This window comes from Drosophila gunungcola, chromosome 3R (assembly GCF_025200985.1).
Source record: "Drosophila gunungcola strain Sukarami chromosome 3R, Dgunungcola_SK_2, whole genome shotgun sequence".
NCBI lineage: Eukaryota > Metazoa > Arthropoda > Insecta > Diptera > Drosophilidae > Drosophila > Drosophila gunungcola.
The window spans coordinates 17,529,309-17,555,597 of NC_069139.1; the positions used below are offsets into that span (position 1 = coordinate 17,529,309).

The window sequence follows — 26,289 nt, forward strand, 5'->3', positions numbered from 1 at the left end:
AGTAAAAAAAACCGTTCTCGATCGAACGAACTTGGGTTCTATAGAGAGCATTTTAAAAAACATAGTAAAACAATATTATCGTATAAGATAATCGATCTTCAATCTCACTCTCTGTGGGTCTATGGCTCAATCCTTTAGCGCTGCGCATAGGAGAAATCCGTCTGAGCATGTGCATCCTGACTGCCTTGGGGGTGGTGATAAAGGGCACTCTGCTGGTGGTGGTAATGATGCTGGCAGCCGGACACCTGCTCCACCTGGAAGCCCTGCGACTGCCGCTCCAGCGTGGAGAACCTCGAGGCGAGCAGCCTGGGGCCCAGCTGCTCCTGCTGATCCTGTCCCACCGAGAAGCTCAGGCCGCACGAGCAATGTTCGATGTGCGACAGTGTCTGGGATTGGGACTGGGGTGCTGTCAATCCCGGCATGGCATGCACCTGTGCCTGCTCTGTGATGATTGTGGGCGGTGGCGACGGCGAGGAGAGGCAGTCCTGGCAGTAATGGGGCGCACCGGCCACCTGCTGATGGAACTGACTGTAGGAGGATGCCGGCGGCGGCGGCGGAGGAGGCGGTGGCGGCGTCATCGAGTGGCTGGACGAACTGGAGTCCGTGGACTCCGAGGCCGTTTCGGTGTCCGCGCTGTCCGACGTCGATGTGGATGAGGATGGCTTGTGTGGCTGATGCGGTTGATCGGGTGGATGATGGCAGCGACATATTGTAACTCAAAAAGTGCCGCCATCGTGCTGATGACTAGATGAGGATGAGGCTATGGCAGATGCCGGTGGTAGAGCGACTTCAGCAGCAGCAGCAGGCAGTGGCGGATGAGTGGCTAGGCCCAACCCGTTGACCTGGTGCTGCAGCAAGCTGTAACCATCGCCATCTCCATTCTGCTGCTGATGCTGCTGCTGCTGCAGGACGAGATGATGGTGACTGTTTGTGGAATGATTTTGACTGTGATTGAGTTGTGTGGTGTGCGCTTGTGAGCTGGGATGCGGTGAATGGGCCTCATCGCCGCCCATGCTGACCCCATTGCTGGATATGGCCAAGGATTTGGGCGGAATGGGCGGCGGTGGCACCGGGAAATCCTCCACGTCGAACGAACTTGTCGAACTCTCGCGCTGGGTGATGTTCATCGATGCACTGGCGTTGTAGTCCAAGCTGCCGTTGCTGCTGATGCGACAGTGCTCCCGATGCTGCACTGTGACGGCCGAGATCGACGATGAGTCTTCGCTCAGGTTGTTGAGATTCATGTGGTTCAGTTCCCTGGAGCTGGTCGTCGAGATGCCCGAGTCGCGGAAGTCGTTGGGCGCAAAGCAGACGCTCAGGTGACCCCCACTGCCGTCCTGGAAGTTCGGCGGCAGCGAGTGCGGCTGCTGGTCGGCCTCGGGATCGTCGTAGCTGATGTCCACCACGGAGTATTTCTGGCCATGCTGCTGCTGCTGCTGCTGGGAGTGACGTCGGCCCACGGCATCGGCGCCGCCAAAGTCATTAAAGATCATCGGATTCGAGGCCCGCTTATCCGGCGTTATTCCACGCGGTGGCAGCGGCGGGGCATTGGGTGAGTTTATAGCCGGCTGCCGTTTGGGCGGCACCTCCGGACTGTCCATGGCTCCGTTGCCCATAAAGTTTTGCGAGCGCGGTCGATTTGGCACTGGCGGAGCTGCAGTGTCCTCCAGCGGAATAGTGAGGCTCTCTTTGCTCAGCGTTTGATAGGAGTTGAGTGGGTCCACGGGTCGCAGTGTGTCGCCCGGTCTCGTGTAGATCTCGTCCAGATCGTAGACATAGTTGGCGTGGGCATTGGCATTGGCATTGGCATTTGAGCTGGAGCAGGCGGTGGTGGCCTGCGCCACTCGCTGCTCCGTGGGCAACGGTGGCAACGGCGTGTTCACAATGCTCTCCGAGTGCTGTCTCTTCAGTCTGCCCATGCCGGAGAGGCTCTGTTTCAGCTGCGAAAAGCGCTCGAGGAGTCGATTGTGCAGTGGCTGCACTCCGCTGGGCGCCAGCTGGCCATGCAGTTCCAGAGCCTGCTCCAGAATCTGGATCTGCTCCAGGATCAGGGCCTTTAGGCGCTGCACATTCGCCTGCTGGCCGGCACCCTGCGGCGACTTGAGGAACTGCTCGGAGAAGAAGGCCTCCTGGTACTTGCTGATGCCGCCCATGACATTGGCATCGATCGTGCCCTGTAGACGCATCGAAAACGGATTGATGTTCCTCTTCGGATCGCGTTTGTACTGCACAATCAGTTCGGACAGCTCCTTGCCCGCATTGCTGATGATCTCGCAGGCGTACTCCACCGGCGTCAACTCCTGCATGGTCTTCTGCTTCACCTCGTACCAGCGCAGGATTCCGGGCAGGGGACTGGCGATCTCCAGGATGGTACGCTCAATCCACAGCGACTTGAACTCGTTGTCCTTGTCGACGGTTCCCTTGTACATGGGTCGGTCGTAGATGAACCGGGTCACATCGTTGACCTCATAGAATCGGGCGATCTTCTCCGGCACCGGCACCATGGCCGTCTTCAAGGCCTGCGCATCCCCGACGGGTCTCACATTGCTAATCTGTATGTACTGATCCGGAGCGTTCAGGATGGCGCTGTCCGGCGGACTGTTGTTGCCCAGGATCTGGGCACTGGGAAACTCCGTTTGCAGACGCTGTGTGAAGGCACCAATTCGCTCGTACTCCAGTCCCCGATAGACAAATTGCTTGTTCTGTAATTTCAGAATATAATAAGCATTACTAAGATCTCAGATGGAATTTGGTAGTGCAGTTACGTACCCGCACAAAAAGCGGCAGACCCATGCCGTAGAATCCCACCCGGAAATACTCCGGTTCCGGTCGCAATTGAGTAAGGATATTCTGGAAGAACTTGGCCTCCTGTATGAGTATCTCACTCAACTTGTTGTAGTCAAACCGACGTGTTTCATAGAGCTGGGCCAGTTCCTTGCACAATGGTATGCCCTTCTCCCAGCACTTGCCCTTGTCGAAGTATTTGAGGATCTACAAAATATAATTTAATGTTATTTTAGTTTATATGGCATATAAGAGTGTGATAGTTGTTAACCTCATGATAAAGTCGCTCCTTGCGCTGCCACTCCGGCTGGCCACTGTTGTCGAAGGGGGCAAAACTCTGGGTCTCCCGATCCCAGCTCAGCATGGAGGCATACAATTTGAGTGTGAAGCCCGCCTCTGTGTAGTTCTCTGCCTGCAGGTGCAAGTTGTGCAACTTGTAAATGTATCTGTGGATGTCCAGAAAGACAGAAATTCATTTTGAAACCTTTAGCCTGTGTCTAATCAAAGTAGCATGTATGCTTTATAGACTCACCTCAGATACATCTCCTTCCGATTGATTTCGTTCTTGTAGAAATTGAGTAGATTGACGGTGCAGGTCATCCGCTTGTCCCGATTCTCCTCGCCCTGCATCACACTGCGGTAGTCCAGGAGTCGCTCCAAAAGCCGGGTGACCGAGCCTATGAAGGCAATGCCAGCATCCTTCCAGTTGGGATTCTCCACCTGGACTTTCTCCAGCAGACTGGCAACACACAAGAAATGCAATTACTGAATGCCGAATATCTCGCAGAGGGGTTGAAGTTCAAACGAAATAAATTCACAACAGAGGGACTAGAGACTAATAGAGGCTAGCGGAGGAACTACACTTAAGGCAAAGGATAAATTGCACTGAGTTAGACTTACACCAAGCTGAGATGTTCCCTTTTTATGGATGGCGATTGCAATGAGTGTGAAGTGAGTCATATATGTATATTTACAGACATTTACAAACATTTATGTACAGTGGACAAAGCGTGTTTCGCAACTTACATGGTGCTGAAGAGCTCCCTGTACTCGTCGTCACCCTTGTTCTCGCTGATGAGCAGGTCCAGCTTGTCAATCAGTTCGCTCTCCACCAAGCGGAACGAGCCCCGGGCAGCCTGTTCGAGCACATTTACATTAACGTTAACATTTACATTAATTACCCATGGCTGGGGCCGTAAAAAATAAAAACCAGGAACCCACCTGCTCGCACTGCATCATGTCGTAAAAGACGGAAAGCGTGGCCTTCCGCAGAGCCGGCTCTGGCACCAAGGTGACCTCCAGGAATGGCCCCACCATCGAGGGAATGAAGTGCAGCTTTTGCTCGCCCAGCTGCGACCACATGCTGAGTATCTGGAAGCCCATTAGCACCCGCATGTCGCCGTGCGAGTGGAGTATCTTCAGTCGCTTGGGCTCTCGATACTGCTCCAGCTGTAGCGAGGGCTGGGTGAGGAAGGACACGGCCAGGCTGAAGTAGTTCCACCACAGCTGCGAGTCGAAGGCCTGCGGTCCCAGGAATCTGTACACCAGTGGCTTGGCGAACTCCTCCAGCGACATGCGCAGCACATCGTTGGCGGCCAGCTTCATCACCAGCCAGTCGTTGGGGAAGACATGCCAGTCCTGGGTCAGCAGCTCCTCGTACACCAGCAGGGACTTGCTCAGGAACTCCTTCAGGTCGCGCGGATCCTTGTTGGGACTCAGCTCGTCCCAGTAGCGCTTGTAGTGCGTCTCGTCGAGCAGCTGCAACAGCCCCAGCAGGCAGGAGACCAACTGAGGCAGCACTGCATTGGAGCCCTCCATAATAATGCTAATGGTGCGGATGAGTATCCCCAGTATGTTCTTGCACAGCGAGTCCAGGTCGTGCTGCAGTGTGTTGGTCACCTTGTCCCGCTGCTCCTTCTGCAAGTCATACAGCTGGCTGAGAATCTCTGACAGAATCTCCGCGCACAGACGCAGTTCATCGCGACGGCTGAGATGCATTCGCAGGTGCTTGCAGGCCACCGAAAGCACCACAGTGCGGGAATCTGTAATAAAAAAGGAAAAGGGAGTCTTTTGTCTGAAAAAGTAATGTAAAAAACCACATACCATCCTCGTGGAACAACTCCCCAGACACCAGATCCTTGACAGCATGCAGTTTCGCCTGAATCAGCCGAATGGGAGCTCCCCGGGGAATGGCATCCAGCATGTTCCTCGCCAGCATGCCCAACTCCGGAGCGGGCAGCGTGTCCTTCAACTGCTCCAGCACCACACCCGTCGAGTTGAGCAGCGCCTCCTGGGTGGGAATGATGACATCGTACGAGGGCACGGCCAGCATTCCGTTGAGGGCCGTAAAAAGGGAGTGCAGGTCCCGGCGGAACGAGTCCTCGTACTGCCCGCCGGTGGCCCTGGCAAACAGTCGCCTCGACTGGATTAACAGCTTGAAGATGTACTCCAGCGAGCCGAAGCACTTCTGGAAGGGATCAGGGTGCTCTGCCTTGGTCATGAACACGGCCATGTGCTCCACGGAGGTAATGAGACCCTTGTAGACCAATGCGGCCGCAAAGTGGTTCTCAATGTACTCGTTCATCACCGGCCGAAAGTGTTGGAACTTGTTGCTCTGCAGCAGGCTGAAGATGCTCACCAGCACATGGAAGACCAAGCCCGAGTGCTGAGTGCTGTTGCCCTCCTCGTTGGAGAACATCGCAAACAGGGCGTCCAGCACATCCTGCAGGAACTTGACCAGTTCTTCATCATTTAGCCGCAGCACTCCCGTCAGCGAATCCTGTATCGTTTCCGGGTACGTGCGCCACTGCAGCAGCGAGAGGAGGTCCGCGTTCTGGGTCAGCTTGGTGGAGCAGAGCAGGGAGCGCAGGACGAACACCTCCTTGGAGCTGCGACTGAAGCAGCCGCCGCAGTCCATCTTGGCCTGGGCATCACGCGGTCGACACTGCAGCCGCAGATAGTTCGATGCCTGCAGTTTGGCGGGATCCTCGCACTTGTACACATACAACTCGTGCTGGCCATCGCCCAGGGTGGCTCCTCCCGTGTCCATAAGCCTGGCGAAGCTGAAGGCGAACAGCTTCGGCTCCGTCTTATCCCTCGTCGAGCAGTGTCTGAACTCGAATCGCACATGAGCCGTGCCAAACTTGTCGATGGGCACACTGAGGCGCAGCATCTCGTTCCAACTGGGTGCATTCTGGTGGTACAGGATCATGGACCGGTACTGCATCTGGGGGTCCATGCCAGAGGCACCCCACAGACAGTCGTTCAGAACACTGCCCGTTTCGTCCAGCACCACAACTGTCACCAGGATGTTCTTTCCCGTGTTCTTTCCACCCCGCTCGAATTCACCGCGTTCCAGGGTGAGGAACAGATCGTTGCGGACATCACCGGGCATGATGACATCCGGAAAGCCCATCTTTCTGGTGATCGTGGAGCCCTGGAAGAGCAGCGGCTGTTCCTGGCGAGCCTGACCCAAGCCACCGTGCAGCAGTTTTAGAGACACCACAATGCCCTGCGTTCCCTGACTCATCTGGATGGGCGAGTATTTTCCACTCGACTTCTTGATGATCAGCTCCGGCAGCAGGTGGAAGTCCTTCTCCTCGCTCTGGTACAGCTTGAAGTTGTACTCCCGCTCATCGGAGGACTGCTCCAGGCTGCTGTCGAAGTGGGCAATGTCGCCCAGCGAGAGCACACCCACGCCGAACGGACGACGAAAGGTTGGCCCATGGCCATAGGTGCCACTCTTCTCGATCTTCTTAATGGAGTCCGATTGAATGATCTTGCCCACGCGCATTACCACGGCCACCAAATGAAGGTCCTCATTTAGATCAGCCGCCCCTAAAGAGAGATTTAATTACAATTCATTTAATTTTAAATACAATACTATATATATATATACTATATTTTCAAGTATTTATTTAATTTTGATTTGCTTTTAAATATAATATAAGCTTATGAGCAGAAGATCTCCATTAAGCTACCCCCAAAAGATAGATAAATTATTTAATAGCAATTATTTTAATTTAATAAGCACTACATTTCGAAGGTAACGTATTTCTTTAGTTTTGATTTGCTTCTGAATATAAGCTTATGAGTAGAAGTATTTTAATTAAATAAACAATTTTTGTATGAAAATTATTTCCAAAGGCTATCGTTCTTTACTTAAAACTACTAAAAACTTACAAAATTGACCAATAGATATCGATATCTTTGAAACATAATCCTTACCCAGATCGGTAAACACCGTGCAGTTGCTGTGCAACTTTTCAATGTAATTGGAGAAACCATCTTTGGAGATCTTGACCAGAAACCGCTCGGACAGTGGTCGCATGTGACTGCCGTCGTAGAGAAAGAAATAGACCTCCGCATCATCGCCGCCTATCCGATGGCCAAAGTCGCGCATGCAAAAGTACAGATGGTGGGTGAGGATTTTGCGCTGCGTCTTACGCCTCAAAGTTCCTCGACTCTGTGGGTCATCGAATAATAAAGAACTCAAGTAGTAGTAATAATAGTATTGAATTTTAAAATTCCTACCGATGAGGCCTTGGCGTTATCGGCACTGCTCACGTGCACGTTGTACAGCTTGACGATGCCGATGCCATGTGGATCCACCGCCAGCGGTCCCTCTCTGGGCACCAAGTCCAGGCCGAGTTTGCTGCAAAGATCGAAAAGCATTTGTAGGTTGATTGATAACGTTGTTGGGGAAGGAAGGAAACACCCAGCTAAAACAACTTTGCCACTTTGTCACGTTCCGATACGAAAAACACATTTCAATTAATGAAACGTGAATGTGGGAGCTGCAACTTGAGGGGGAACCCTCCGAAGGCAGTCCAGTTGGTTGTTTGGAAAACCATCAGAGCTTTAAGGAAATTGACGCATTCGTAATTAATTGTCGCTCGACGGAGTCGTGCGGAGCGCCAAGAATTAAATACAAATTTGGTCAGTCATCATGGGCGATCATCATTAATCACCGCATATTCCCATAAATAGAACAAGCCGCGAAGGGAATGGAGATTTATTTGTTAGAAGAATTTAAGGGGGTTCGAGAGAAGCATAGGAGATCTCTTACAATAAAGTACTCAAGGACAAACCATAAATAAAACATTGATTTAATTCAAATTTAATTAACTTAATTCTTTGAATAAATATTTGTACTCAAAGATAAACAATTTTATTGAGTATTATTAGTCGCACTTAATATATATATATATCATAATTAATTTTTTTTGCATTTATTTGAATAAAAGATAAGTTTGTTATGTTCATATTCAAGTATAAGAACTCCAATTCATTATACAATCTTCAATTCCCCGTTTCTGAGTAACTATTGCTACTCATGCAAATGAATCAGTGCCAAGGCAGGCAGAGAACCTGTCACGAGTCCGCTCAACTTTCAGAAAGTAGCTCAAACCGAAAATCAATCGACATCTATCGACAAAGATCGTATCTAAATGGCTTGGGTCGATCATTAACATCACACTATCTATGGCCAGTACGTGCCTGCTGTTTGTACGGCAGCTACCGATTGGAATTTACATGATGATGATGATCATGCACGGATCATGGACTCACATCGCATGGCCCGCATGACGCATAAATTTCGGCTGCTTTACAGCCGACTCCAATCCAGCCAGACCGAGTGAGGTACACAAAAAACTACACAGCTAATGGGTTCACGGCATTTCGGTGGCGCATGCGAGAAGATGGAAAAGTGGTCGAGGAAAGGAGAGGCCAGAGTTGGGGCCAGGCTCGTAGCGATGGCCAACGCCAACACAACCGTCCAACGTCATCGGCAATATGTTGGCCGACGTCGCGACGTCGTTGACGATGCTGCTACCTCGGCTACGCTGCGTCTTCTACCTGGCTTACGCAGAGAGAGCCGGGCATAGGCATCTTTTACCAACCTCCCTCCAGAACCAGCCGAAGAAGCCGGTTTGCTGTTAACGAGGCCTAAACGGCTTTGCTCTGGCTCAGACTCAGGTGAACTTGAGAGAGGGAGAACAAACGGCGAATACAGAGAGAGAGAGAGAGAGAATCTCCATGTTGGAACCGGAACCAGTAGAGAAAACCCAGTGGTTGAGACCCAGAGAAGCCAAGAAAAAGGAGAGAAAAAGGCCTAAAGATCTCTGGGGAATGTTCAGCGCTCTCTCGCCATGAAAATATATATACAATACATATGTGTGGTGGGGTTTGAGCCACCTCTGTTACGCCGGGAGTTGTGGCTCTGAGTTGACGTGACCAAATGAAGCACTGCGACTCGAAAATGTATCTCATGGATACAAATATGAGAGGAGCGCGTGCGCGGCGATTCGGGACCCGTCAAAGCCCAAACGGTAGCCATGCTGGTAATGAACACTTTAAGTCATTTTAATTAAGTGCCTGAACCAAAGCTCAACAGGTGAAAGGCAAAATTTATATACATCTACCCCGAAAATCGAAGATGCTTCGCTTATCCGAACAAATTCATTTTTAATTAAGCCTTGCCTGAAGTGGTGAGGGAATCTATGAAGATGTGACACCACAGAAACAGAACGAGGCGAGAAGACGCAACAAGATGGAGACCCAGACGATACAGAAAAATTTAATTATTTACACTTCGATAAGCAGGGCTGTCAACCACAAACAAAAGCAATAACAACAACGTGTTCGATGGCATTGTATCTATGGGTCTCGCCTCGCCAACGGCCCAGATACACGGCTTATCACAATCACACATGCCATATATTTCGTATTTAATGTCTTTATAAAAGGTGTAGCCCGCAGATACATTTCTGGCAAGAGGCCACAGGCAACCAGGCAACCAGGCATCAGGCAACCAGCCATCGACAATAAACAAACAGTGCAACGTGGGGAGGAGCGAAGTGATGCGCTGAGGCTCAGGACATGGAAACAGCAGCTCCAGAACAAAACCACCGCACCACCAAGAAACCAAGCAGAAGCAGAAGCAGCAGCAGCAGCAGCCATTTCGAAATGCCATTTCATTATGGCCAAGACTGACTGAAGAACCGGCAGGCAGGCCAAGCTGAGTCATTCCGCTTTTGCTGGCAGGGGAGGCAGTAGTTCGAACTTGGAACCTGGGACCCGGGGACATGGGAGGAATGCCTGGCAACAAGTTTGGCGATGCTTGTCTAGCTCTCAGCATGCAAATGGATCTTCATTTTGGACCCTTTGTGAGGCTGTGTGCGATCAGCGGCGACGACGACACATTTAACCCTGAAACACGAATAGTTTCTTAGACCCACTTGGCGGCCACTTCAGAGCGGCGTCTGTGCTGCCAGAGGATTTGGTGGACATGGGAGTAGCGATAAATTAAATGGACATGCAGCCTTAGGTTCCGCGGAATTAATTAAAATACGTTTTTATAATGAGAGACAAAGGGGCATTATCAAAGAACTTGGGGTATACCTCATTAATTTCAATTACCTGTCTTTGAATTAAAGAACACATAAATAAACAGGTGATTAATAGAATTTAACTGAGCCAGACGCGTACACAAACTAATTGCCTGGGAATTGGGATTAAGAAATATGCATATAGTGAAAGTTCCTGTTTTATTAGAAAGATTTCAAAGTATTTGTATGCACAAAAACACAATTCCACGATATCCCAAAAAGGTTATTAAGATTATTAACAAATTATCTAGTTGTTCATGTTAACAACATTCTAAAAACAAATATAGTTTTGGTGATTTATCAACAGAATACCCTTTTGAAAAATTGAAGTTACTCATTATTTTGTATAAAATGTAGTCTTTTTTTTGTGAATTTTTAACAGAATATCCTTTTGAAAAATTGAAGTTACTCATTATTTTGTATAAAATGTAGTGATTTATTTTTTTTTAATTTTCTCGAGCGTTGTTGCCTATTTTTGGATATCTCTTTTGTTTCGTAAGTCTTTTATTGGGAGTTCCAGTTCTGTGCGCATTGTGTTTCAAAATCTTTGTTTAGTCTGAATGACTCTGACTCCGAATTGTTGTGCTACGCCAGCTTAATCTAAAATCCAGATCTCCATAGTTGATAGAGTTGTAGAAAACAATCAAATCTGCTGCTCAGCCTAACTAATCAATGGCTTTACAGATTTCCAATCCAGATGTTTGCACCGCTGCGCTCTGGTCGGTTCAAGATCGAGGGAAATTCAAAGATCGGAGAATAGGAGAATCGGAGTGAGCTACCTGAGCGACCTAAGGTGGCTGTGTCTGTGGCTGTGGCTGGGTGGGTCGATATCTACAGGTAATGCCGGGTCTCAGGTAAATGCTAATGCGCGAGTGCAGCTTGAGCGTAGTTTCGAGCTGTGAGCGGGAACCAGCTGCGATCGCTGGTTCCGTCGTACCGTCGGAGAGACAGAGGGAGAGGGAGAGGGAAAACCACCCAGATTGAAAGAGAGACTCGCACTCCGCTCGGGAATCGTGGCTCGTTCGGCTGGCTCTGGGAATCTGGCGTCGGTGTCAGTAGGTTTTTGAACGCCGCTGAGAGCAGCTGCATATTTTCGAGATACGGATACGGGTATGGGAACCACCGAATACCGAACATTGAATACTGAACACTGAGTGCTCAGTACTGAGTAGTGGTCTGAAATCAGAGCTCAGCACCACTGAGCAACCACCAAGCTGCACGCACACCACAGCAAAATGCAGTTACGAATGCAATTCCAGCTCCACAGCTGAGTCTGTCTGTGTGTGTGTGTGTGTGCGAGTTGCTTGGGTGTGCGAGTGTTTGTACTTGTGTATAATAGAAATCTTGAATTTGCAACAAAGTTAAAAAAAAAACAACAAGAAACACAAAAAAAAAAACCACAAATAACGACAGCCAGTAATAATAAATTTAGGCAGCAAAAACGAGTTTCCTAAGTGTCAAAGTGGCAGCAATAAATTTAAATGCGAGCGGAGAGCTCAAAAAAACACGGCCAGGAGCAAAAGAATCACTTAAGTGTGCGAAGGGGTCGTCGCAGTTCGGTTCTGGCCAACTGGCAGGTTGCTGTTGCCAATGTTGGTAGCAACACCTTCAGACAAAAAAAAAAAAAAAAAACCACCAAGGAAAACGAAACAAAATGAGAGAGAAACAGTGGCAACAACCGATCGGATCCGATCGCGCCCGCTCCGCTCCCAAAAAGAAAATACCTTAAAACCAGTTTCTTTTTTTGTTTTTTTCGAAAAAAAAATTTATTGAAAGAAAAGAAAAGAGGCAAGAATTGAAGTTGGGTTGAAATGAAGTGCTCTCCTCGTATCTGTGTGTGTGTGTGTGTGTGTGTGTGTGTGTGTGTGTGGTATCCGTGTTGATGTGTGCGATGTGGTAAGATTGAATGTTCAATGCAGAAGCTGATGCATTTAAAAGGAGTAGCTGCCGTTGCGCAGATACAGATACTTTGCGACTTTAATTGCTGCTCGCATGCGTGCGACAGAGACGACTCTATGTGCTGTGCGCACGTTAGTGTGTGTTTAGTGTGCGTGTTGCTCTCGGAGTTACGGAGTTATACGATCTGTCGTGCCGAAATGAAATACAGCCAAAACACACACATAAAACACACAATAGCACCGCAAAGGCTGAAAAAAATTTGCATATAAACAAAAGAGCCAAGAAGAAAGCAAACCAAAACCAGAACCTGATCCATGGCGAGTCGAAAAGTTGAACTGAAATCCAAAAAGCACCGAAAATGTGGAAAAAAGAAAACAAAACCCCAAGTGATTTTGGGCTCTTTGGGTACGGCGGCGACAAAGTGAAATTTATGCGTGGGTTGACAAAAAAGCTGTACCGGTTGTGAGAGACCAAGTTCTTGAGATGAACTTGTTAGCTATATTGGATGGGCGATGGAGGACAGAAGGTAGTGGACAGAGGGTCGCGGGGAGGGCATTCAACCTAGCCGAGCTTAGCGCAGATTAGATTAGATTGCACAACATATAATGGAGGATAGAGAGAGATAGAGAGAGAGAGAGAGAGCAGCTATGCCAGCGATGTTCCTAGCAAACAATTCCGGCACTGGCCAAGCACTTACTTAATTGTAAGTGCGGCTTGTCGACGATAACGTCGAGAGCCCAGACAAACTAGGGACCCAGATTGGGAGTGGAGAGGAAATATGTTCGCATATGTACGTACGGTTGGGAAATAATTTGGAATATGTCATGTCTGTCCTAGATAACGCACAAGGCAAACACAGCACACAATTAAGTATGGCGAAGAAAAAGCGATGGCAGTGCACTTAGAAAAAAGGGGAAATGTTTGATATCCTACAGGCCAGTCTGAAACAGTCCCAAAGGGAACAACTTTATTACTCCCAAGCGGCTGAGATAAAAATTAATTTCTAATTTGCTCATATAAGTAAAATTAGCTTGCCTTGGGCGGCATTTAAACCAGTTTTTGCTGCATTCAATTAGGAATTCTTTCGACTTTCGCAGTGTACGAGTGCTCATTTGATTATTATTCTCTGGTCCACTTGCAGTTAGCTTCGTTGCAGCAGCACACCACCAACCATCAACATGGCGGTCTTTGGCATGGTCTCGGCCGTGTCCGGCTTCATCAAGATACGCTATCTGCTGGACAAGGCGATCATCGACAACATGGTGTTCCGCTGCCACTACAGGATCACGACCGCCATTCTCTTCACCTGTTGCATTATCGTTACTGCAAACAATCTGATCGGTAAGTTAGCACCTCCCTCAGTCCGATTGCACTCAAAATTAGTGCAACTATGCAAGTGTTTAGCACCCGAATAGCCTAGTTTGCACTTGCAATTGCAGCATTGCTGCTAATGCAGCACTAAAATTGAAGAAATACGATTCGACCGATTTGAAATCGAAGCCATCGAAACAGAAATGACAAGCCACCAGAAAAATAACTCGTGCAGAGCTTTCACAAATTGGCCGCAACACGTTCATCAGATTTCAGCTTAAGCCATTTATTCGAATGACTCATTCTTTGGTCGCCACGGGTGGTGGCCTGTACTATGTCTGAATGTGGCGTGAAATCAATGTATCTGGTTCAAGCTGGGCTCTTACATAATGATACTTGTAATAAACATGAGTTTACGTTCCCACGCACTTTTAAACAGGCTTGACGAGAATTATTTTACAGTAAGCGCAATGAAAGCCATTCATTAGCTTATTAAACCTAATCGTACCATAATGAGCATAGCTCTACAAATAATATAAAAACAAAGTAATAATAATAAGAGGTTAAAGTGTCTCAGACGCACTTCAAAAAATGCTAGCCCTAATCAATAAAATAAAACATTTCAAAACACATTATATAAAGTATACGTAACACTCATTGAATACAGCTTTAAGATGACTTAGGCATCGCCTGCCAGCCCAGCTTCAAGCCAAATATTTGTGCATTAAAAGAAGTGCTCTGAAAGTGAACAACTGACAAAACCACAGTCAAATATTGACGGTTGTTTCTGGGAATTCTCCTAGCCCGCACCCACCACTCGTCTGCACTCCGTCCATTTGTATCCACTTTGTTTGCCCAAACAGAGTGGGTGGAGGCAGAGTTAATGTTGAAGTTGGGGCGCACCCAAAAAAAAAGTGACTTTCTGTCTATCCGTCCGTCCGCCTGAATGTTGCAGGTCTACCTAGGCACTTTGCTACGTCTGTGAGCGACCTGCAAACGTAGTAAATGTAACCGTATGGCAACCGCACCCACAGACCCGACAAATTGGGACTGCGGAGCTGGGACCAGAGATTGCCCTAATGGCACTTGACGTTGACGAACGGCATGCGAGATTGCTGGCGAGGAATGCGCGTGCATTTCTCTCGAATCGAATTGCGGGGAGGTCGAATGTAGATTTACAAATAATCTTTATCTCTGCGCTTGCAGGCGATCCCATAAGTTGCATCAACGATGGCTCCATACCCATGCACGTGATCAACACTTTCTGCTGGATCACCTATACCTTCACGATACCTGGTCAGCAGCATCGGCAGATCGGAACGGACGTGGCTGCACCCGGTTTGGGCAATGATTATGGCCAAGAGAAGCGCTACCACAGCTACTACCAGTGGGTGCCATTCGTGCTATTCATGCAGGTGAGTTTTCACAAAAAATATAGATTATAAGAACTCAGCTGCATATTTTGTATACATTTGTATTAATACATTATGGTTTAGAGTTTTAAAGCGCAGCATAAATATATTCCAATCACTATTAGTGTCCACAATTTCTCTCAAATTTAATTTAAGCTGAATGCAGCATTTTAACTGCTCAGTTTCCTATTATGAAGATGAGCTCCGTTTTGAAAAGTTCCATAGAACCCGAATTATCATGTTCGTTTACAAAGTGAGCTTAATTGAAGATTTAATGCATCTAGAACCTATCACTTATTGCGCACTTTGAGCGTGACAAATCTTGTGTCTTTAATTTAATGTAATTCTCACATCCGTTCAAACTAATCTGTTTATTATTTCAGGGGCTCATGTTCTACGTGCCCCACTGGGTTTGGAAGAACATGGAGGATGGCAAGATCCGCATGATCACCGATGGACTGCGTGGCATGGTCAGTGTGCCGGATGATTATCGACGGGATCGTCAGGACCGGATCCTCAAGTACTTCGTGAACAGCTTGAACACGCACAATGGCTACTCATTCGCATATTTCTTCTGCGAACTGCTGAACTTTATCAATGTGATTGTGAATATATTTATGGTGGATAAGTTCCTGGGCGGTGCTTTTATGTCCTACGGAACGGATGTGGTAAAGTTCTCCAATATGGACCAGGACAAGCGCTACGATCCCATGATCGAGATCTTCCCCCGACTAACCAAGTGTACGTTCCACAAGTTCGGTCCCAGTGGATCGATCCAGAAACACGACACACTCTGTGTGCTGGCACTGAATATCCTCAATGAGAAGATCTACATCTTCCTGTGGTGAGTATTTAAGCACATATTTTTCTTCAGATTGATTACAAATTGCTTTCTTTGCCTAAGGTTCTGGTTTATAATCCTGGCCACCATCTCTGGCGTGGCTGTGTTGTATTCTCTGGTGGTTATCATGATGCCCACCACCCGGGAGACCATCATCAAGCGTTCCTACCGCTCAGGACAGCGCAAGGAAATCGCCGGTTTGGTCAGGCGCTTGGAGGTGAGTTACTCCCAGAAGAAGTTACTCCCTAAGACGGAAATTTAATTTGAATTTTATGCTTCCGCAACAGATTGGTGACTTCCTGATCTTGCACTTCCTTAGCCAGAATCTCAGCACAAGATCGTACAGCGATATGCTGCAGCAGCTTTGCAGCCTGCTCGGAGCATCCCGAACCCCATCGGCCCCATCGACCCTGGAAATGAACCCCATCAGCCATCCGATATACCCGCCCGTGGAGAGCTTCGGCGGCGGCAAGGAGACGGAGACATGAGCCCCCATTCCGCGGTGGCTTCAAAAACAATGATTTCAATGATTTCTCAATAATATTTGTAGGGGGGACACGATAGAGAGAGTTGTGTGTCATGAGGTTAGGCATTTCCATTTCCGTTTCCATTTGCACCACTCACAGACTGCAAGAGAACGAATCAAAAGTTGCACTTTCGGACATCCAACTCAGTAATAATCTATGCGAAATATATTTAGCGAAATTGTAAGAAAATAAACTTTGAATTCGGTCGTAGGCAAGTGAAAGACAGGTGCATGCAGTTCGTCATTGACACGAGGTGAGCCACAGAGTGAGACATCGAGGGAGGAGATAGTAATGCGAGGGGGACATAGGCAGACCGTGCAATTTGTAGGTTGAAGATTGAACGACGAGGTGGACAAGGAGGACCCCATTAAACGATTTTGCTACTTGGTATCGTAGTTAGGTCGTTGACAATGATGCGCCATTTTAAATATACAATTAAGTTTAACAGTTAGCTCGATAGTGGATAGTGGATAGTTCGGATCGATCGATCCCTAATGAGGAATACCTATGCAGCTAAATATATATCTGCTTATCGCTCACGCACGCTCACGAAACGTTGATCTATATAAAATTGTAGTAATCGAATGATACGAGTACGACGAGGAATATAATTATGAATATTTAAATGAGTATACACAATGCTCTCGCTATTTTTGTCCTAACATTTAGTCTACAGATATATTGTAATTTTAAGGAATTTTGTTTATAACAAAATTATTGTGATTATTGCTAGAAAAGAACACATTTTACATAAAGCAAAAGAGAACCCAAGCTATCTAAGTTCAAAGTTGTAATAAATATTCTATATACAATTTCAGCTAAACTCCGGTCTTATCAATGAAGGGAAACGGTTATGGAATTTATAAATATGAAGGTCGGATTTTACATTGTTATTGCTAGTGCTTTCAATTACGACTGAATTAATACGCAATCTTTGGGAATTTGTATAAACAAAGCTAAACCTTAATAACTATTTAAATTTTGCTAACCAGCTTAAATTGTGAGAATAATAATAATTGGCATTCTCTAAATGGATTATTATCTATCTCTTTTCTAATTATCTCCAAACTTACCGATTGCCCCAGTCGATTTTTGAAACCACAACCATCTGAAGCTCCAGTGTCTGATCCTGAGTCATGGTGGCACTCAAGAGCTCCCGACGACTTTCCAATATGGAAAACATAACTTTGCGCAGGGTTTGGAACTTGTATGCCTCGCGATCCTAAAATAGATTTTGAAATCGATTAACTTTTAAACTCCATAATGGATCGTTTATTGACTCACCACATAGAGACGCTTCCAGATCTCCGACCATTCGCGCAGGACCTGCGTACATTCGGCGACCACGGGATCGATTTTCGTTAGGTCCTTGATGTGTATGTAGGTTTTGGGAAAGAGGCCCACAGCCCGAGATTTTCGGGGACACGAGCCGCGATACCAGTGCTTGCACTCCTCCACAATGTCCACGGAATCGCCGACGTCCAGTGCCAGGCCAAACCGGACATCGCCATGCCAATTGTGGATGGCTGTCGGGGAAGAAAAAAATGGGAAAATGAAAATTAGAGCAGGAAAAGTTAGTCTTAGATGCGGTTGGATTACAACCAGTTGCGTTTCCCATTCTTGGCCATGACATTGCCCCAGGATGGACGGCGTGGCAATTAAAGTGCCCCCATGAGTGGCCACTTGAGCATGCCACGAGTGGCCCGGCAACAATAAATACTTCAACTATAAATAGGCAAAATGGCTATGAAAAGAAAATGTATGCATCCGAACGTATTTTTATGGAGCCATGCGTACATATGTATGTGGGGGTGTCTCTTTGTCGAGCACGGAACAATGAGCAGCACTTGGCCACGCCGGCAATCGAACACTTTTGCTCGCAGCTCCTCAAACTCAAATGGAAGCTTACTCCAAGCCGGAGCTTCAACTGGAGCTGGGAAAGCTGCTGGAGACATCCGCAATATTGGATATGGTGGCCATGGTAACGACTACACTGCCAATTTTGGATTTTGGCCAGAAGCCACATGTCGGAAAATTCCTATCGGTCGTTCGATTATGGGAAAAAAGCCATCTGGAATCTGGATTTTAATTCTTAATTTTTTTTTTATTGAGTTTACTGACCTCCGCCATCCAGTTCAGCAAATTATTTTATGGACAAATTTATTGGAAATTAAATATTAAACTTAAGAGGATGACTTACCATCTTTTATTTAATTTTATTTCATTAATAAATTTTTATTTCCATTTTAAATAATTTTGCATTTAAAAAAATATTTTTTATTGAATATTCAAGATACGTCCATGATTTTGGATAATAAATGTATTCATTACTGAATGTGTTCTCGGAAATAAGGGATAAGAAGCGAATTTTACAAGAATTTTTTGCCTGGAATTTCCCCATGAATTTCAGTCATGAACTTACAGTACACAAGGCTAATTGAAATTCCAGGCGGGTCATGTCCGATTTTTCGCCGTGTATCAATTACAAATGCAAGGCACACACTCTAGTATAGGAGGCGCCGCAAGACGAAACACCCGGCCCAGCTAGGGTGGTGGTGCTGTTGATGATGATGGTGGTGCTACTGCTGCTGCTTCTACTGCTGGTGGTGGAGGTGGTGGAGGTGGGGCTGGATGGATGTGGACGTGAATGTGGATGTGTATGTAGATGTGGGCTCCCTTGTTGAAAGACAAACGAGCGAGCACGGCATGAGCATATCAACGAAAGGAGCTAATAAAACGCACGCCCAGACAGACAGACAGACAGACAGACAGACGGGGGGATTTGGGAGGCGGGGAGATGTACAATGAAATGCTTCAGTGCCATGAAAATGGGCAAACTGCTTCCTGTTGTTGCTACTGTAGCTGTTGCTGTTGCTGCTGTTGCTGTTGCTGCTGTAGATGTTGCTGCTGTAGCTGTTGCTGTTGCTGTTGCTACTTCGAGTGCTTTATGGTTGCTGCTGCCCATATGCCTTTGCCTTTGCCAGAGTCTCTTTCGTCTTTATTTCAACTATTGCTTGGACTCTGCCAACCGCCTTTAACTGGCTCCAATTTGCGCTGCTCGTCGCGAATGCGACAGACTGATGTAAATGAATTCTGGAGATGCTAAATAGCAAGTATTTTATAATTTAAAATGCCAGTTGAAGGCCTCGCATCGCTCCGGTCTTGGCACTTCAACTGGCGGGGGCAAACACTCCAGAAAATGAGCACACATGCCCACACTTCGGCACTTTGAAAATAATCCACATTTTTTTCACTTTAAAAGAATAGTTTAGCAAGTAGCTATTCATGACCAACAGTCAGAAACAATAAATTTAAGGAGACATTATCATCTAACTATCTATTTTGCTAGTCATACCAAATCCTCTTTAACCTTCCTATTATTTAAGGTACCATATAGACTTATTTAATACGTTTTTTGGAACATTGTTTTTTGCTCAGTGTACGTTTCACACATCCCGGATTCCGCAGCGGAGTAGGCAAAGTGCCAAAGTGCCAGCCAAGCGTTTGCACTATTTAGGTCAGTCACATTAGGCAGGCGTCGGCCTGGCAAACAGCTAAAACTCCAAGCCTGGAAAAAACCCTCAGAATACACTCACAGAAAAATGACACTTTTTCTTAATTGCTGCCTACTTATAGACTTTTTTCCTCACAATTCGACTGGGGTTAACCTATTAAAATCAGTAAACTTAAAATATAAACAAAAAAAAAACAACTTATACCGTTCAATATTTTACTACTTGGTTACCACTAACTTATTGGTTTATGTCTATTTCAGGCGTCAAATGTTAAAATGTAATCTTTTTCTCTACGTGCATTAATAATTTTAATGAGCATTTAAGCAAGCTTAGGGAAATTTAATATTAAATTTAATAAAGTTGACTTGAAGTGCCACTGGAAATTGGCAGGATCATCATAGGGCTGAGCCGCATAATTACTTTTACGATGAATGCAATATCCCAAAAGGCTTGGCTTACATCACTCCTTTTGTTTGCCCGCACACAAAGGGCAAAATGGGGTAAAACGCTGGGGGATATATTTAGGAATGAGCGGAACAGAGAGCACAATGCTCACTCCAACAAGTCCGCAATGTCAACAAACGTATTTAAATAAAAAAGTCGTTAAGGCAAGTGCATGCGAAATGGAAGAAGGGCGAACAGAGGGGGCCATAGGCGGAAAATAATTTTAAATTGAATGAGAGAGGGCACTGCCGGCACCACTTGCTGCGACTCAAACCGCAGCAGAAGCTCAACTGCAAATGGATTACATGAACTGGGCGACTTGCAGGGGCGTGGCGGGCAGCCCACAAATGGGAGCCCATCTTCACACTTGACCCCCCCCCCCCTGCGAATTTACATCCGCATCCGTCGCCGCCCCAGCACTCAAGTGCCGCTGGGGAGGCTTAAGAATTTAATTAATTAATTGTGTTATAACCAACAATACGAGGTCGCCAACAAAGTGGAACTCGCCGACTGAGGAAAGGGAAACCGCCCGAATGTGGGTTAAGTGGTTGGCCTAAAACCACTAAAATTAACTTTCAATCGGTAGGGACATTGTTTCTCTGGGGAAGAAAAAGTGGTAATTAATACATTGCGCATTAGCGGATAAAGGCTTTGATCCCCCGTCCATAATATACGAGTTTATATTTCACATGCGTCAAAATGACAAAGTGTGAGCTTATAACTTAAGGCTTACAGTTTTTAAATAAATAAACATTTTAGGTAACGCATTCGGATCATCAATGACACATTCAAAAATCCGTATCAGTCATTTTAAATATATTTAAATTAAAATATTATTTTGGCGTTGCAAAGCAATCCAGTTTCACACACAGAACTTACATTGTCATTCTAAAAACTTGATAAGTTAATAATAAATGGAGCAATATATTGGTTAATAGTTACATTAATTTAGTTAATTTGCTTGTACAATCCATACGACATTGATAAGTTCTTAGTCAGCGTTTAAAAAAAACAAAGACTTCTACAAATACAACCAAATCATAAACATTTTTTAGGGCTTCCCCGCTTTTTAAAGGTTTGTTAAGTACACACAAGCCGAACTTTACTGCAGTAAGGAAATTTGATCGGCAATGAACGATTATTGTTTTTCTTTCTTCTTACTCCCTAAAGATTTACCTCTTAAATCGATCAAATCTAATTGAATATCTTTCCAAAACGTAATGACCTTATAGCTTATCTGCAATTGTGCAAACTAAGCTATAGTCTATGTCCGACCTAGAAGTGAATAGATTTCAAATGCAAATTTCGCTAAAATAAATAGAGGTATAAAACCCGTTCAAACACTTTTCTTTGTTTGCCGGAATCGCTGGAAACCTGTCCAAAGGAGGAAGCATGACCCAAATGTCAATCAGATGTCATTATCACAGACATTGTCTGAATAATAGAGTTGGTTGAATGGATGCTGGCGCACTTGCTCCTCGCAGAGAGCGAACTCCCAGCTAAACAAAGGCGAGTTCTCTCCATTGTCAAGTGGATTTTATTATAATTGTGAGTTAGTGCCATCAGTTGGAGAATAAATGGGTATGTAGATATGTGTACGTTTTTTGCTGGGGCCTGAAAATATGTGCTTGTTATATGCATTTTGTATCTCTCGATGTGGCTGGCATTACTGTAATTAAATGCATTTCATATATATGCCACTCAATTGAGTGCTTGCACACTTGTTTGTTTTTTGTTACTGTTTGCATTTTGTTTTTGCATGTAAATGAGTATTTAAAATCCACATGGCGCACATTTGGCGCTGTCAATTTGCTTGCTCATTTTTGAAAATTTATATTTTAAGGCCACCCAGCCAAGGCAATCAATAAACAGCAACTGTTATTGACCCTTTCCCATCAATTCCCCCTTTATTTGGTGCACCACCGGAAGAACTTGTTAATTATTTGTATAATATATTTACTTCTGGCGTATTTGAGCACTTTATGGGACAGGTAACTTATTATCTCTCCTGGCTTATCGAAGAAAGGGGTCACTTCCTATAGGGGGGGATATCAGTACCTTTTCGTAGACAAACCCACAGTGCCTGCATTAACATAAATCAGCCAACGGATGGGGACACCCGTCTATCCGGCATTGTGACCGATAATGCGCCCAAATGCGATATACTGATAAATTTCGAGTGTGCGTGTGTTCGGGTTGTTAATCATACGCCGCGTGTCCCACAAATGGCAATTCATAAATAAATCGTTAAAGACGAATTATGGAAGTACAACTCAAATAGACGAGTGTTTCATACGCACAACTCGAAACGGGTGGGGGAAAAAAAAAAACAAACAAAAAATGCTGCCGCCAAGCATATTAAACAATGGAAATGAATCAATTTTATGCGCACTCATGTGTGCGGTTGTGCGTTCTGAAGGAAGGAAGCGCTGCACAAATTTGTGCGCGGCTCCAGTGGCCAAATGCATAAAATGAATATTAAATTAAAGTTGAAACTGAAATTGCCGCAGCGACAGCGGAATTCACTGGAAAAGGCAGACAGCCAGGCAGAAAGTCGGAGCGGCAACATCCGGTGCCGCAGGCTGGGCCTTCCTTTGCCCTCCCCAAATTCATTTAGATTTTTTGCCAAAAAAGTTGCGTAAACTTTCAGCTTCAAATCTAAGTTCGCAACTCCCCAATGGAGTGACCCGCATGGCCAGGCCCAGAGTTCCGAGGGTTGCTCCGCAGAATTGTCACCATTGCAAACTCGACTCAATGCGCAATTGAGGGCAACAACTACAGTCGGACTTCTTCCAGTTCAACTTTTTTATATTTAAGTTTTTATAGTAAACAAATATTTGTAAAACTTTTCGGTGAATATATTTTTGTTTAGCCAAAGAAGGGGTTAGCATGTGGGGACCCATGATGGAAAATGAAGAATCCCTTGTAAGTGGGAATATTGTGCTTAAATACAGTGATTTGTACTCGTTTTCGTTCGTTTTCCTCACCCTAACAATTATTATAAACAAAAATAATAATTGCTATTGTCAGATTAAGTCTCTTGTTTTTAATAAAGACTACGGACTTAAATATAAAAATCTTGACAAAGACTGTATTTCTGTATTTAGTGACATTTTTTGGTGAGCACATAGTTAACAGGTTTATATTTAAAAAAAAATATCCAATGTGTTTTTAATTAAAAATACGATCATGTTCATATTACTTCCGAAAATCCCCAACAGAAATGCAAGTAAGGTAAGCTCTAATAAATTTAAAAATGCTTTCCTATAACAGATGGTGCTTTTGAAGTTATTGATGTTCGCCTGTACATGCAGCAGCGGTACAATAATTACTTATAGGGGAAAAAGGAGACAAAGAGTGCGCTGGCAATGAAGTCATTGCCCAGCAGTTGCCAGCACGTGGCGCTTGCAGATGAAAGGCCACTGGGAAAGGAACTGGAACTAAAAGGAGGCGGTGGTGGTGGTGGTGGTGGTGACACAAGGGGAGGAACCGGGCATTGTGCAAGGTTAGGGCGTTGGCTTGACAGCGCCTCGAATCGAATCGCTAATGATGTTAACACAGCCTGGATCGCTGCTCGACGAGTGACTGATTGATTTGTGTAAACTTTGACCGCTCTCATGTCAATCTTTGCCGGGTTAAATGTGGAGCAAACATCGGCGAACAGCAGCAAAAAGCTGTCTCCACGAATGATGGGGAACTGGAGCAGTTTAACACAACAACGAAGCAATGATAAAGAATATTTGAATGGCATTGCCGAATACAAAACACCCTTACACTTTTAGCTCCAAGTATATTAATTTGTGTCTTTTAAATATATTTTTAAATTTTTTACAAAAATATTGGTTTTTAGTACCTATTCCCATTGAGAAATCTATAAGAGTGATAAAATAATAAAAAATAAATAAATAAATATAATTGATATTAATGTTAAAGTGTTATAAAACTCTTCTGTTGCATCGAATTTTTTTGGCTTTACATTAAGAGGAACATGCCTTTGACCAGAGTATACCATCAACAATGAAAATTGGCGCTTATCTGGGCAGAGAACCATTGAAGCGGCACAATGAATAAAACTTGGCACAGAGTCCGCTACTGAAGATGGCAGACAATCACTCTGTCGTTGGGTCTTTTATTTCATTTTTTTTTTGCCCACTTCCCTGCCCTGCCCCCTAAGTAATTTGTTAAGCGTTGCCATTGAAGCGAGAAGTGTGACGAATACGGAGATAATGTGAAAATCCAGTTGAAGAGAAAACAACAAGCACAATAAAGCTGCATTAAGTACGCACAAAGAATACCCAAGATCTACTTGTATTGTTCGCATGTGTGTTATCAAAACACGCAACTTGATTTTCTACGGCGGTTAAACAGTGGTAACGGTTAAAATATGGACCCTATATGAAGTATTTCATCAATTTATTTATTTAATAACTTTTTATATATACAAATTTTTAGCTTTACAAAACATAAAAAGATTAAACATTTTAAAATTAAATTGGTTTTATAAGTTCATCAATTTGTATGCAAAATCTACAAATTTATACTTGAAATTGTTTCAATTTTTTTATTTTCTTAAATTGACACTCATATAAAAACTTTTTCACATTTTTCAATTTCTTTTTAATAAATAACAAACTTAAGTTACAAAACAAGTTAATATTATAATTATTTTCAAAACGTACACATAAATAATCTAAATCTAGGTAAATAAGTAGATTTAATATTGCGTTGCAATCTATTTATGTGCCATTTTAAATATCAGCTTTCTTCAGCTTCAGTTTTCATAAAAAGATGATTTCATTGTTAAATTTTTTTTTAGGTGTGTAATTACGAAAGCATTTAAATTGGCAGCACCTGGGCTGGGAAATTGGCAACGCGACAGAAAAGCGCTGTGCGAAAAAACCGTGTGAGAGGAAAACTGTGTATACAAACACATCAAATCGCAGCACGGCAGCAACAACAAACAGGAAAATCTCTTTGAGATACATGATGGGTGGAAAGAGGGGGGTGTGGGGCGAAAGGCAGTGGGCGGGGGGCGGTGGTCTGAGGGATGATGATGCTACAAAACAGTTTGTGTACAAAAATAAGTAGAAAAATCGCTTTTCCTCCCCTCCTGAAAAGTGTGGGGGTGGTTGGTATCCGGCGATTCGCGGAAAAAAGCGTGAATCGCCGCAAAAGGCAACAATAAAAACAAAGGGCAAGCACGTGACGCCCAGCGGGGGGGTGGTGGGTGGTTGGGAGGAAGAGTGGGTGGTACATTTCATTTTATTTACTCACCAACTCCGTATTTGTTGTTCGAAGGTATCCACATTTTATCGTTGCCTATGAGCTTCAAGTTTAGCCGAAAAATTCCCACTTAGCCGGCCACTCCCTGCATTTATAATTTATCAAGCGATTTGTGCCGAAATACCCTTTTATTAGCAAAGATTTGCATTTATTATTGCCTATATTTATCCACCATTTTTCGCACAACACCACATAATACAACACATATACAAACGCACTCAATAAAACTTTCGCTTTTGTTGTTGTCTCTATCGCTCCCTTTCTCACTTTATCTTGTTTAGTAACTACAACTACACAACAAAAACACTTGCACTTGTCTACATTGTTGTTGCTGTCGCTGGAAAGCAAAGATCGCGGTTCCAATTGGCAATGATTACCGCTAGGTGGAAGAAAAGGAAGTGGCTTATTGGGAAGTCTGGAAGTGGTTGCTTTTGCTTTTGTTGCGTTTTTCACGGACCCGCGCACACACAAACAAGAAAATCAATACGATATTCGGTTTTCCAATTGCATTTCCAGTTGAATTTTTCACTCTTAGCGATTTTAGTTGCTTGACTTTTGGCTTCTCTAATTGTTGTTGTTGGACGCCGCATTCGCGACCGTTTTTTGTTTAGTTTTTGCGTTGTGTTATTTTTAAGAGTTTTCCGTGGCGCAGCTTCGCGTCGCGGGCGCAGCAACGACAATTTCGTTCGCCGCGCACAGCTGTGGATCAGTGTGACCGAGTGTAAGAAAAATACCTGAGAAATATACCTTTTACCCCGTTTTCATTCATGAAAAATACCAAAAAAATTCGAACTAAAAATTGTACTGTATACTTAAAATTTATTTACTTGTTTTATACAAAGGAACATTTACTTTAATATTAACAGCAAACACAAAAACGTT

The 26,289-nt window shown here is 44.9% G+C and overlaps 3 protein-coding genes across 4 annotated transcripts; 1 reads left to right on the forward strand and 2 right to left on the reverse strand.

The window, feature by feature from the left end:
- Positions 1 to 134: 134 nt before the first annotated feature.
- On the reverse strand, positions 135 to 578 carry LOC128252230 (uncharacterized). The gene has a single exon (XM_052979794.1). It carries the CDS (start codon positions 576 to 578, stop codon positions 135 to 137), a length of 444 nt encoding a protein of 147 aa, XP_052835754.1.
- Positions 579 to 716: 138 nt separating this feature from the next.
- On the reverse strand, positions 717 to 26,111 carry LOC128252086 (dedicator of cytokinesis protein 3-like). 2 transcript variants are annotated; one of them, XM_052979499.1, is made up of 13 exons: positions 25,399 to 26,111; positions 17,450 to 17,691; positions 17,239 to 17,387; positions 7,318 to 7,438; positions 7,012 to 7,249; positions 4,888 to 6,621; positions 4,006 to 4,826; positions 3,811 to 3,920; positions 3,685 to 3,702; positions 3,317 to 3,523; positions 3,056 to 3,230; positions 2,770 to 2,991; positions 717 to 2,702 (listed from the first exon to the last, which is right to left on the reverse strand). In XM_052979499.1, exons 1-13 carry the CDS (start codon positions 25,430 to 25,432, stop codon positions 717 to 719), a joined length of 6,057 nt encoding a protein of 2,018 aa, XP_052835459.1. In that variant the 5' UTR covers positions 25,433 to 26,111. The 2 variants fall into 2 exon arrangements, with proteins under 2 accessions (XP_052835459.1, XP_052835460.1); XM_052979500.1 differs by lacking the exon at positions 3,685 to 3,702.
- On the forward strand, positions 11,163 to 16,988 carry LOC128252100 (innexin inx3). Its single transcript, XM_052979564.1, has 6 exons — positions 11,163 to 11,285; positions 13,216 to 13,415; positions 14,592 to 14,800; positions 15,181 to 15,641; positions 15,702 to 15,855; positions 15,926 to 16,988. Exons 2-6 carry the CDS (start codon positions 13,253 to 13,255, stop codon positions 16,124 to 16,126), a joined length of 1,188 nt encoding a protein of 395 aa, XP_052835524.1. The 5' UTR covers positions 11,163 to 11,285; positions 13,216 to 13,252; the 3' UTR covers positions 16,127 to 16,988.
- Positions 26,112 to 26,289: the final 178 nt, after the last annotated feature.

Bases quoted from the DNA above. Each gene is read 5' to 3' on its own strand.
- LOC128252230 (XM_052979794.1), bottom strand. From the start codon at position 578: ATGACGCCGCCACCGCCTCCTCCGCCGCCGCCGCCGGCATCCTCCTAC.
- LOC128252100 (XM_052979564.1), top strand. From the start codon at position 13,253: ATGGCGGTCTTTGGCATGGTCTCGGCCGTGTCCGGCTTCATCAAGATA. The intron at 13,416-14,591 runs GTAAGTTAGCAC...CTGCGCTTGCAG, and splicing joins TACTGCAAACAATCTGATCG to GCGATCCCATAAGTTGCATC. The intron at 15,856-15,925 runs GTGAGTTACTCC...CTTCCGCAACAG, and splicing joins GTTTGGTCAGGCGCTTGGAG to ATTGGTGACTTCCTGATCTT.
- LOC128252086 (XM_052979499.1), bottom strand. From the start codon at position 25,432: ATGTGGATACCTTCGAACAACAAATACGGAGTTG. The intron at 4,827-4,887 runs GTATGTGGTTTT...TTTTTATTACAG, and splicing joins GGAGTTGTTCCACGAGGATG to ATTCCCGCACTGTGGTGCTT. The intron at 3,231-3,316 runs GTGAGTCTATAA...GGACATCCACAG, and splicing joins CGGAAGGAGATGTATCTGAG to ATACATTTACAAGTTGCACA.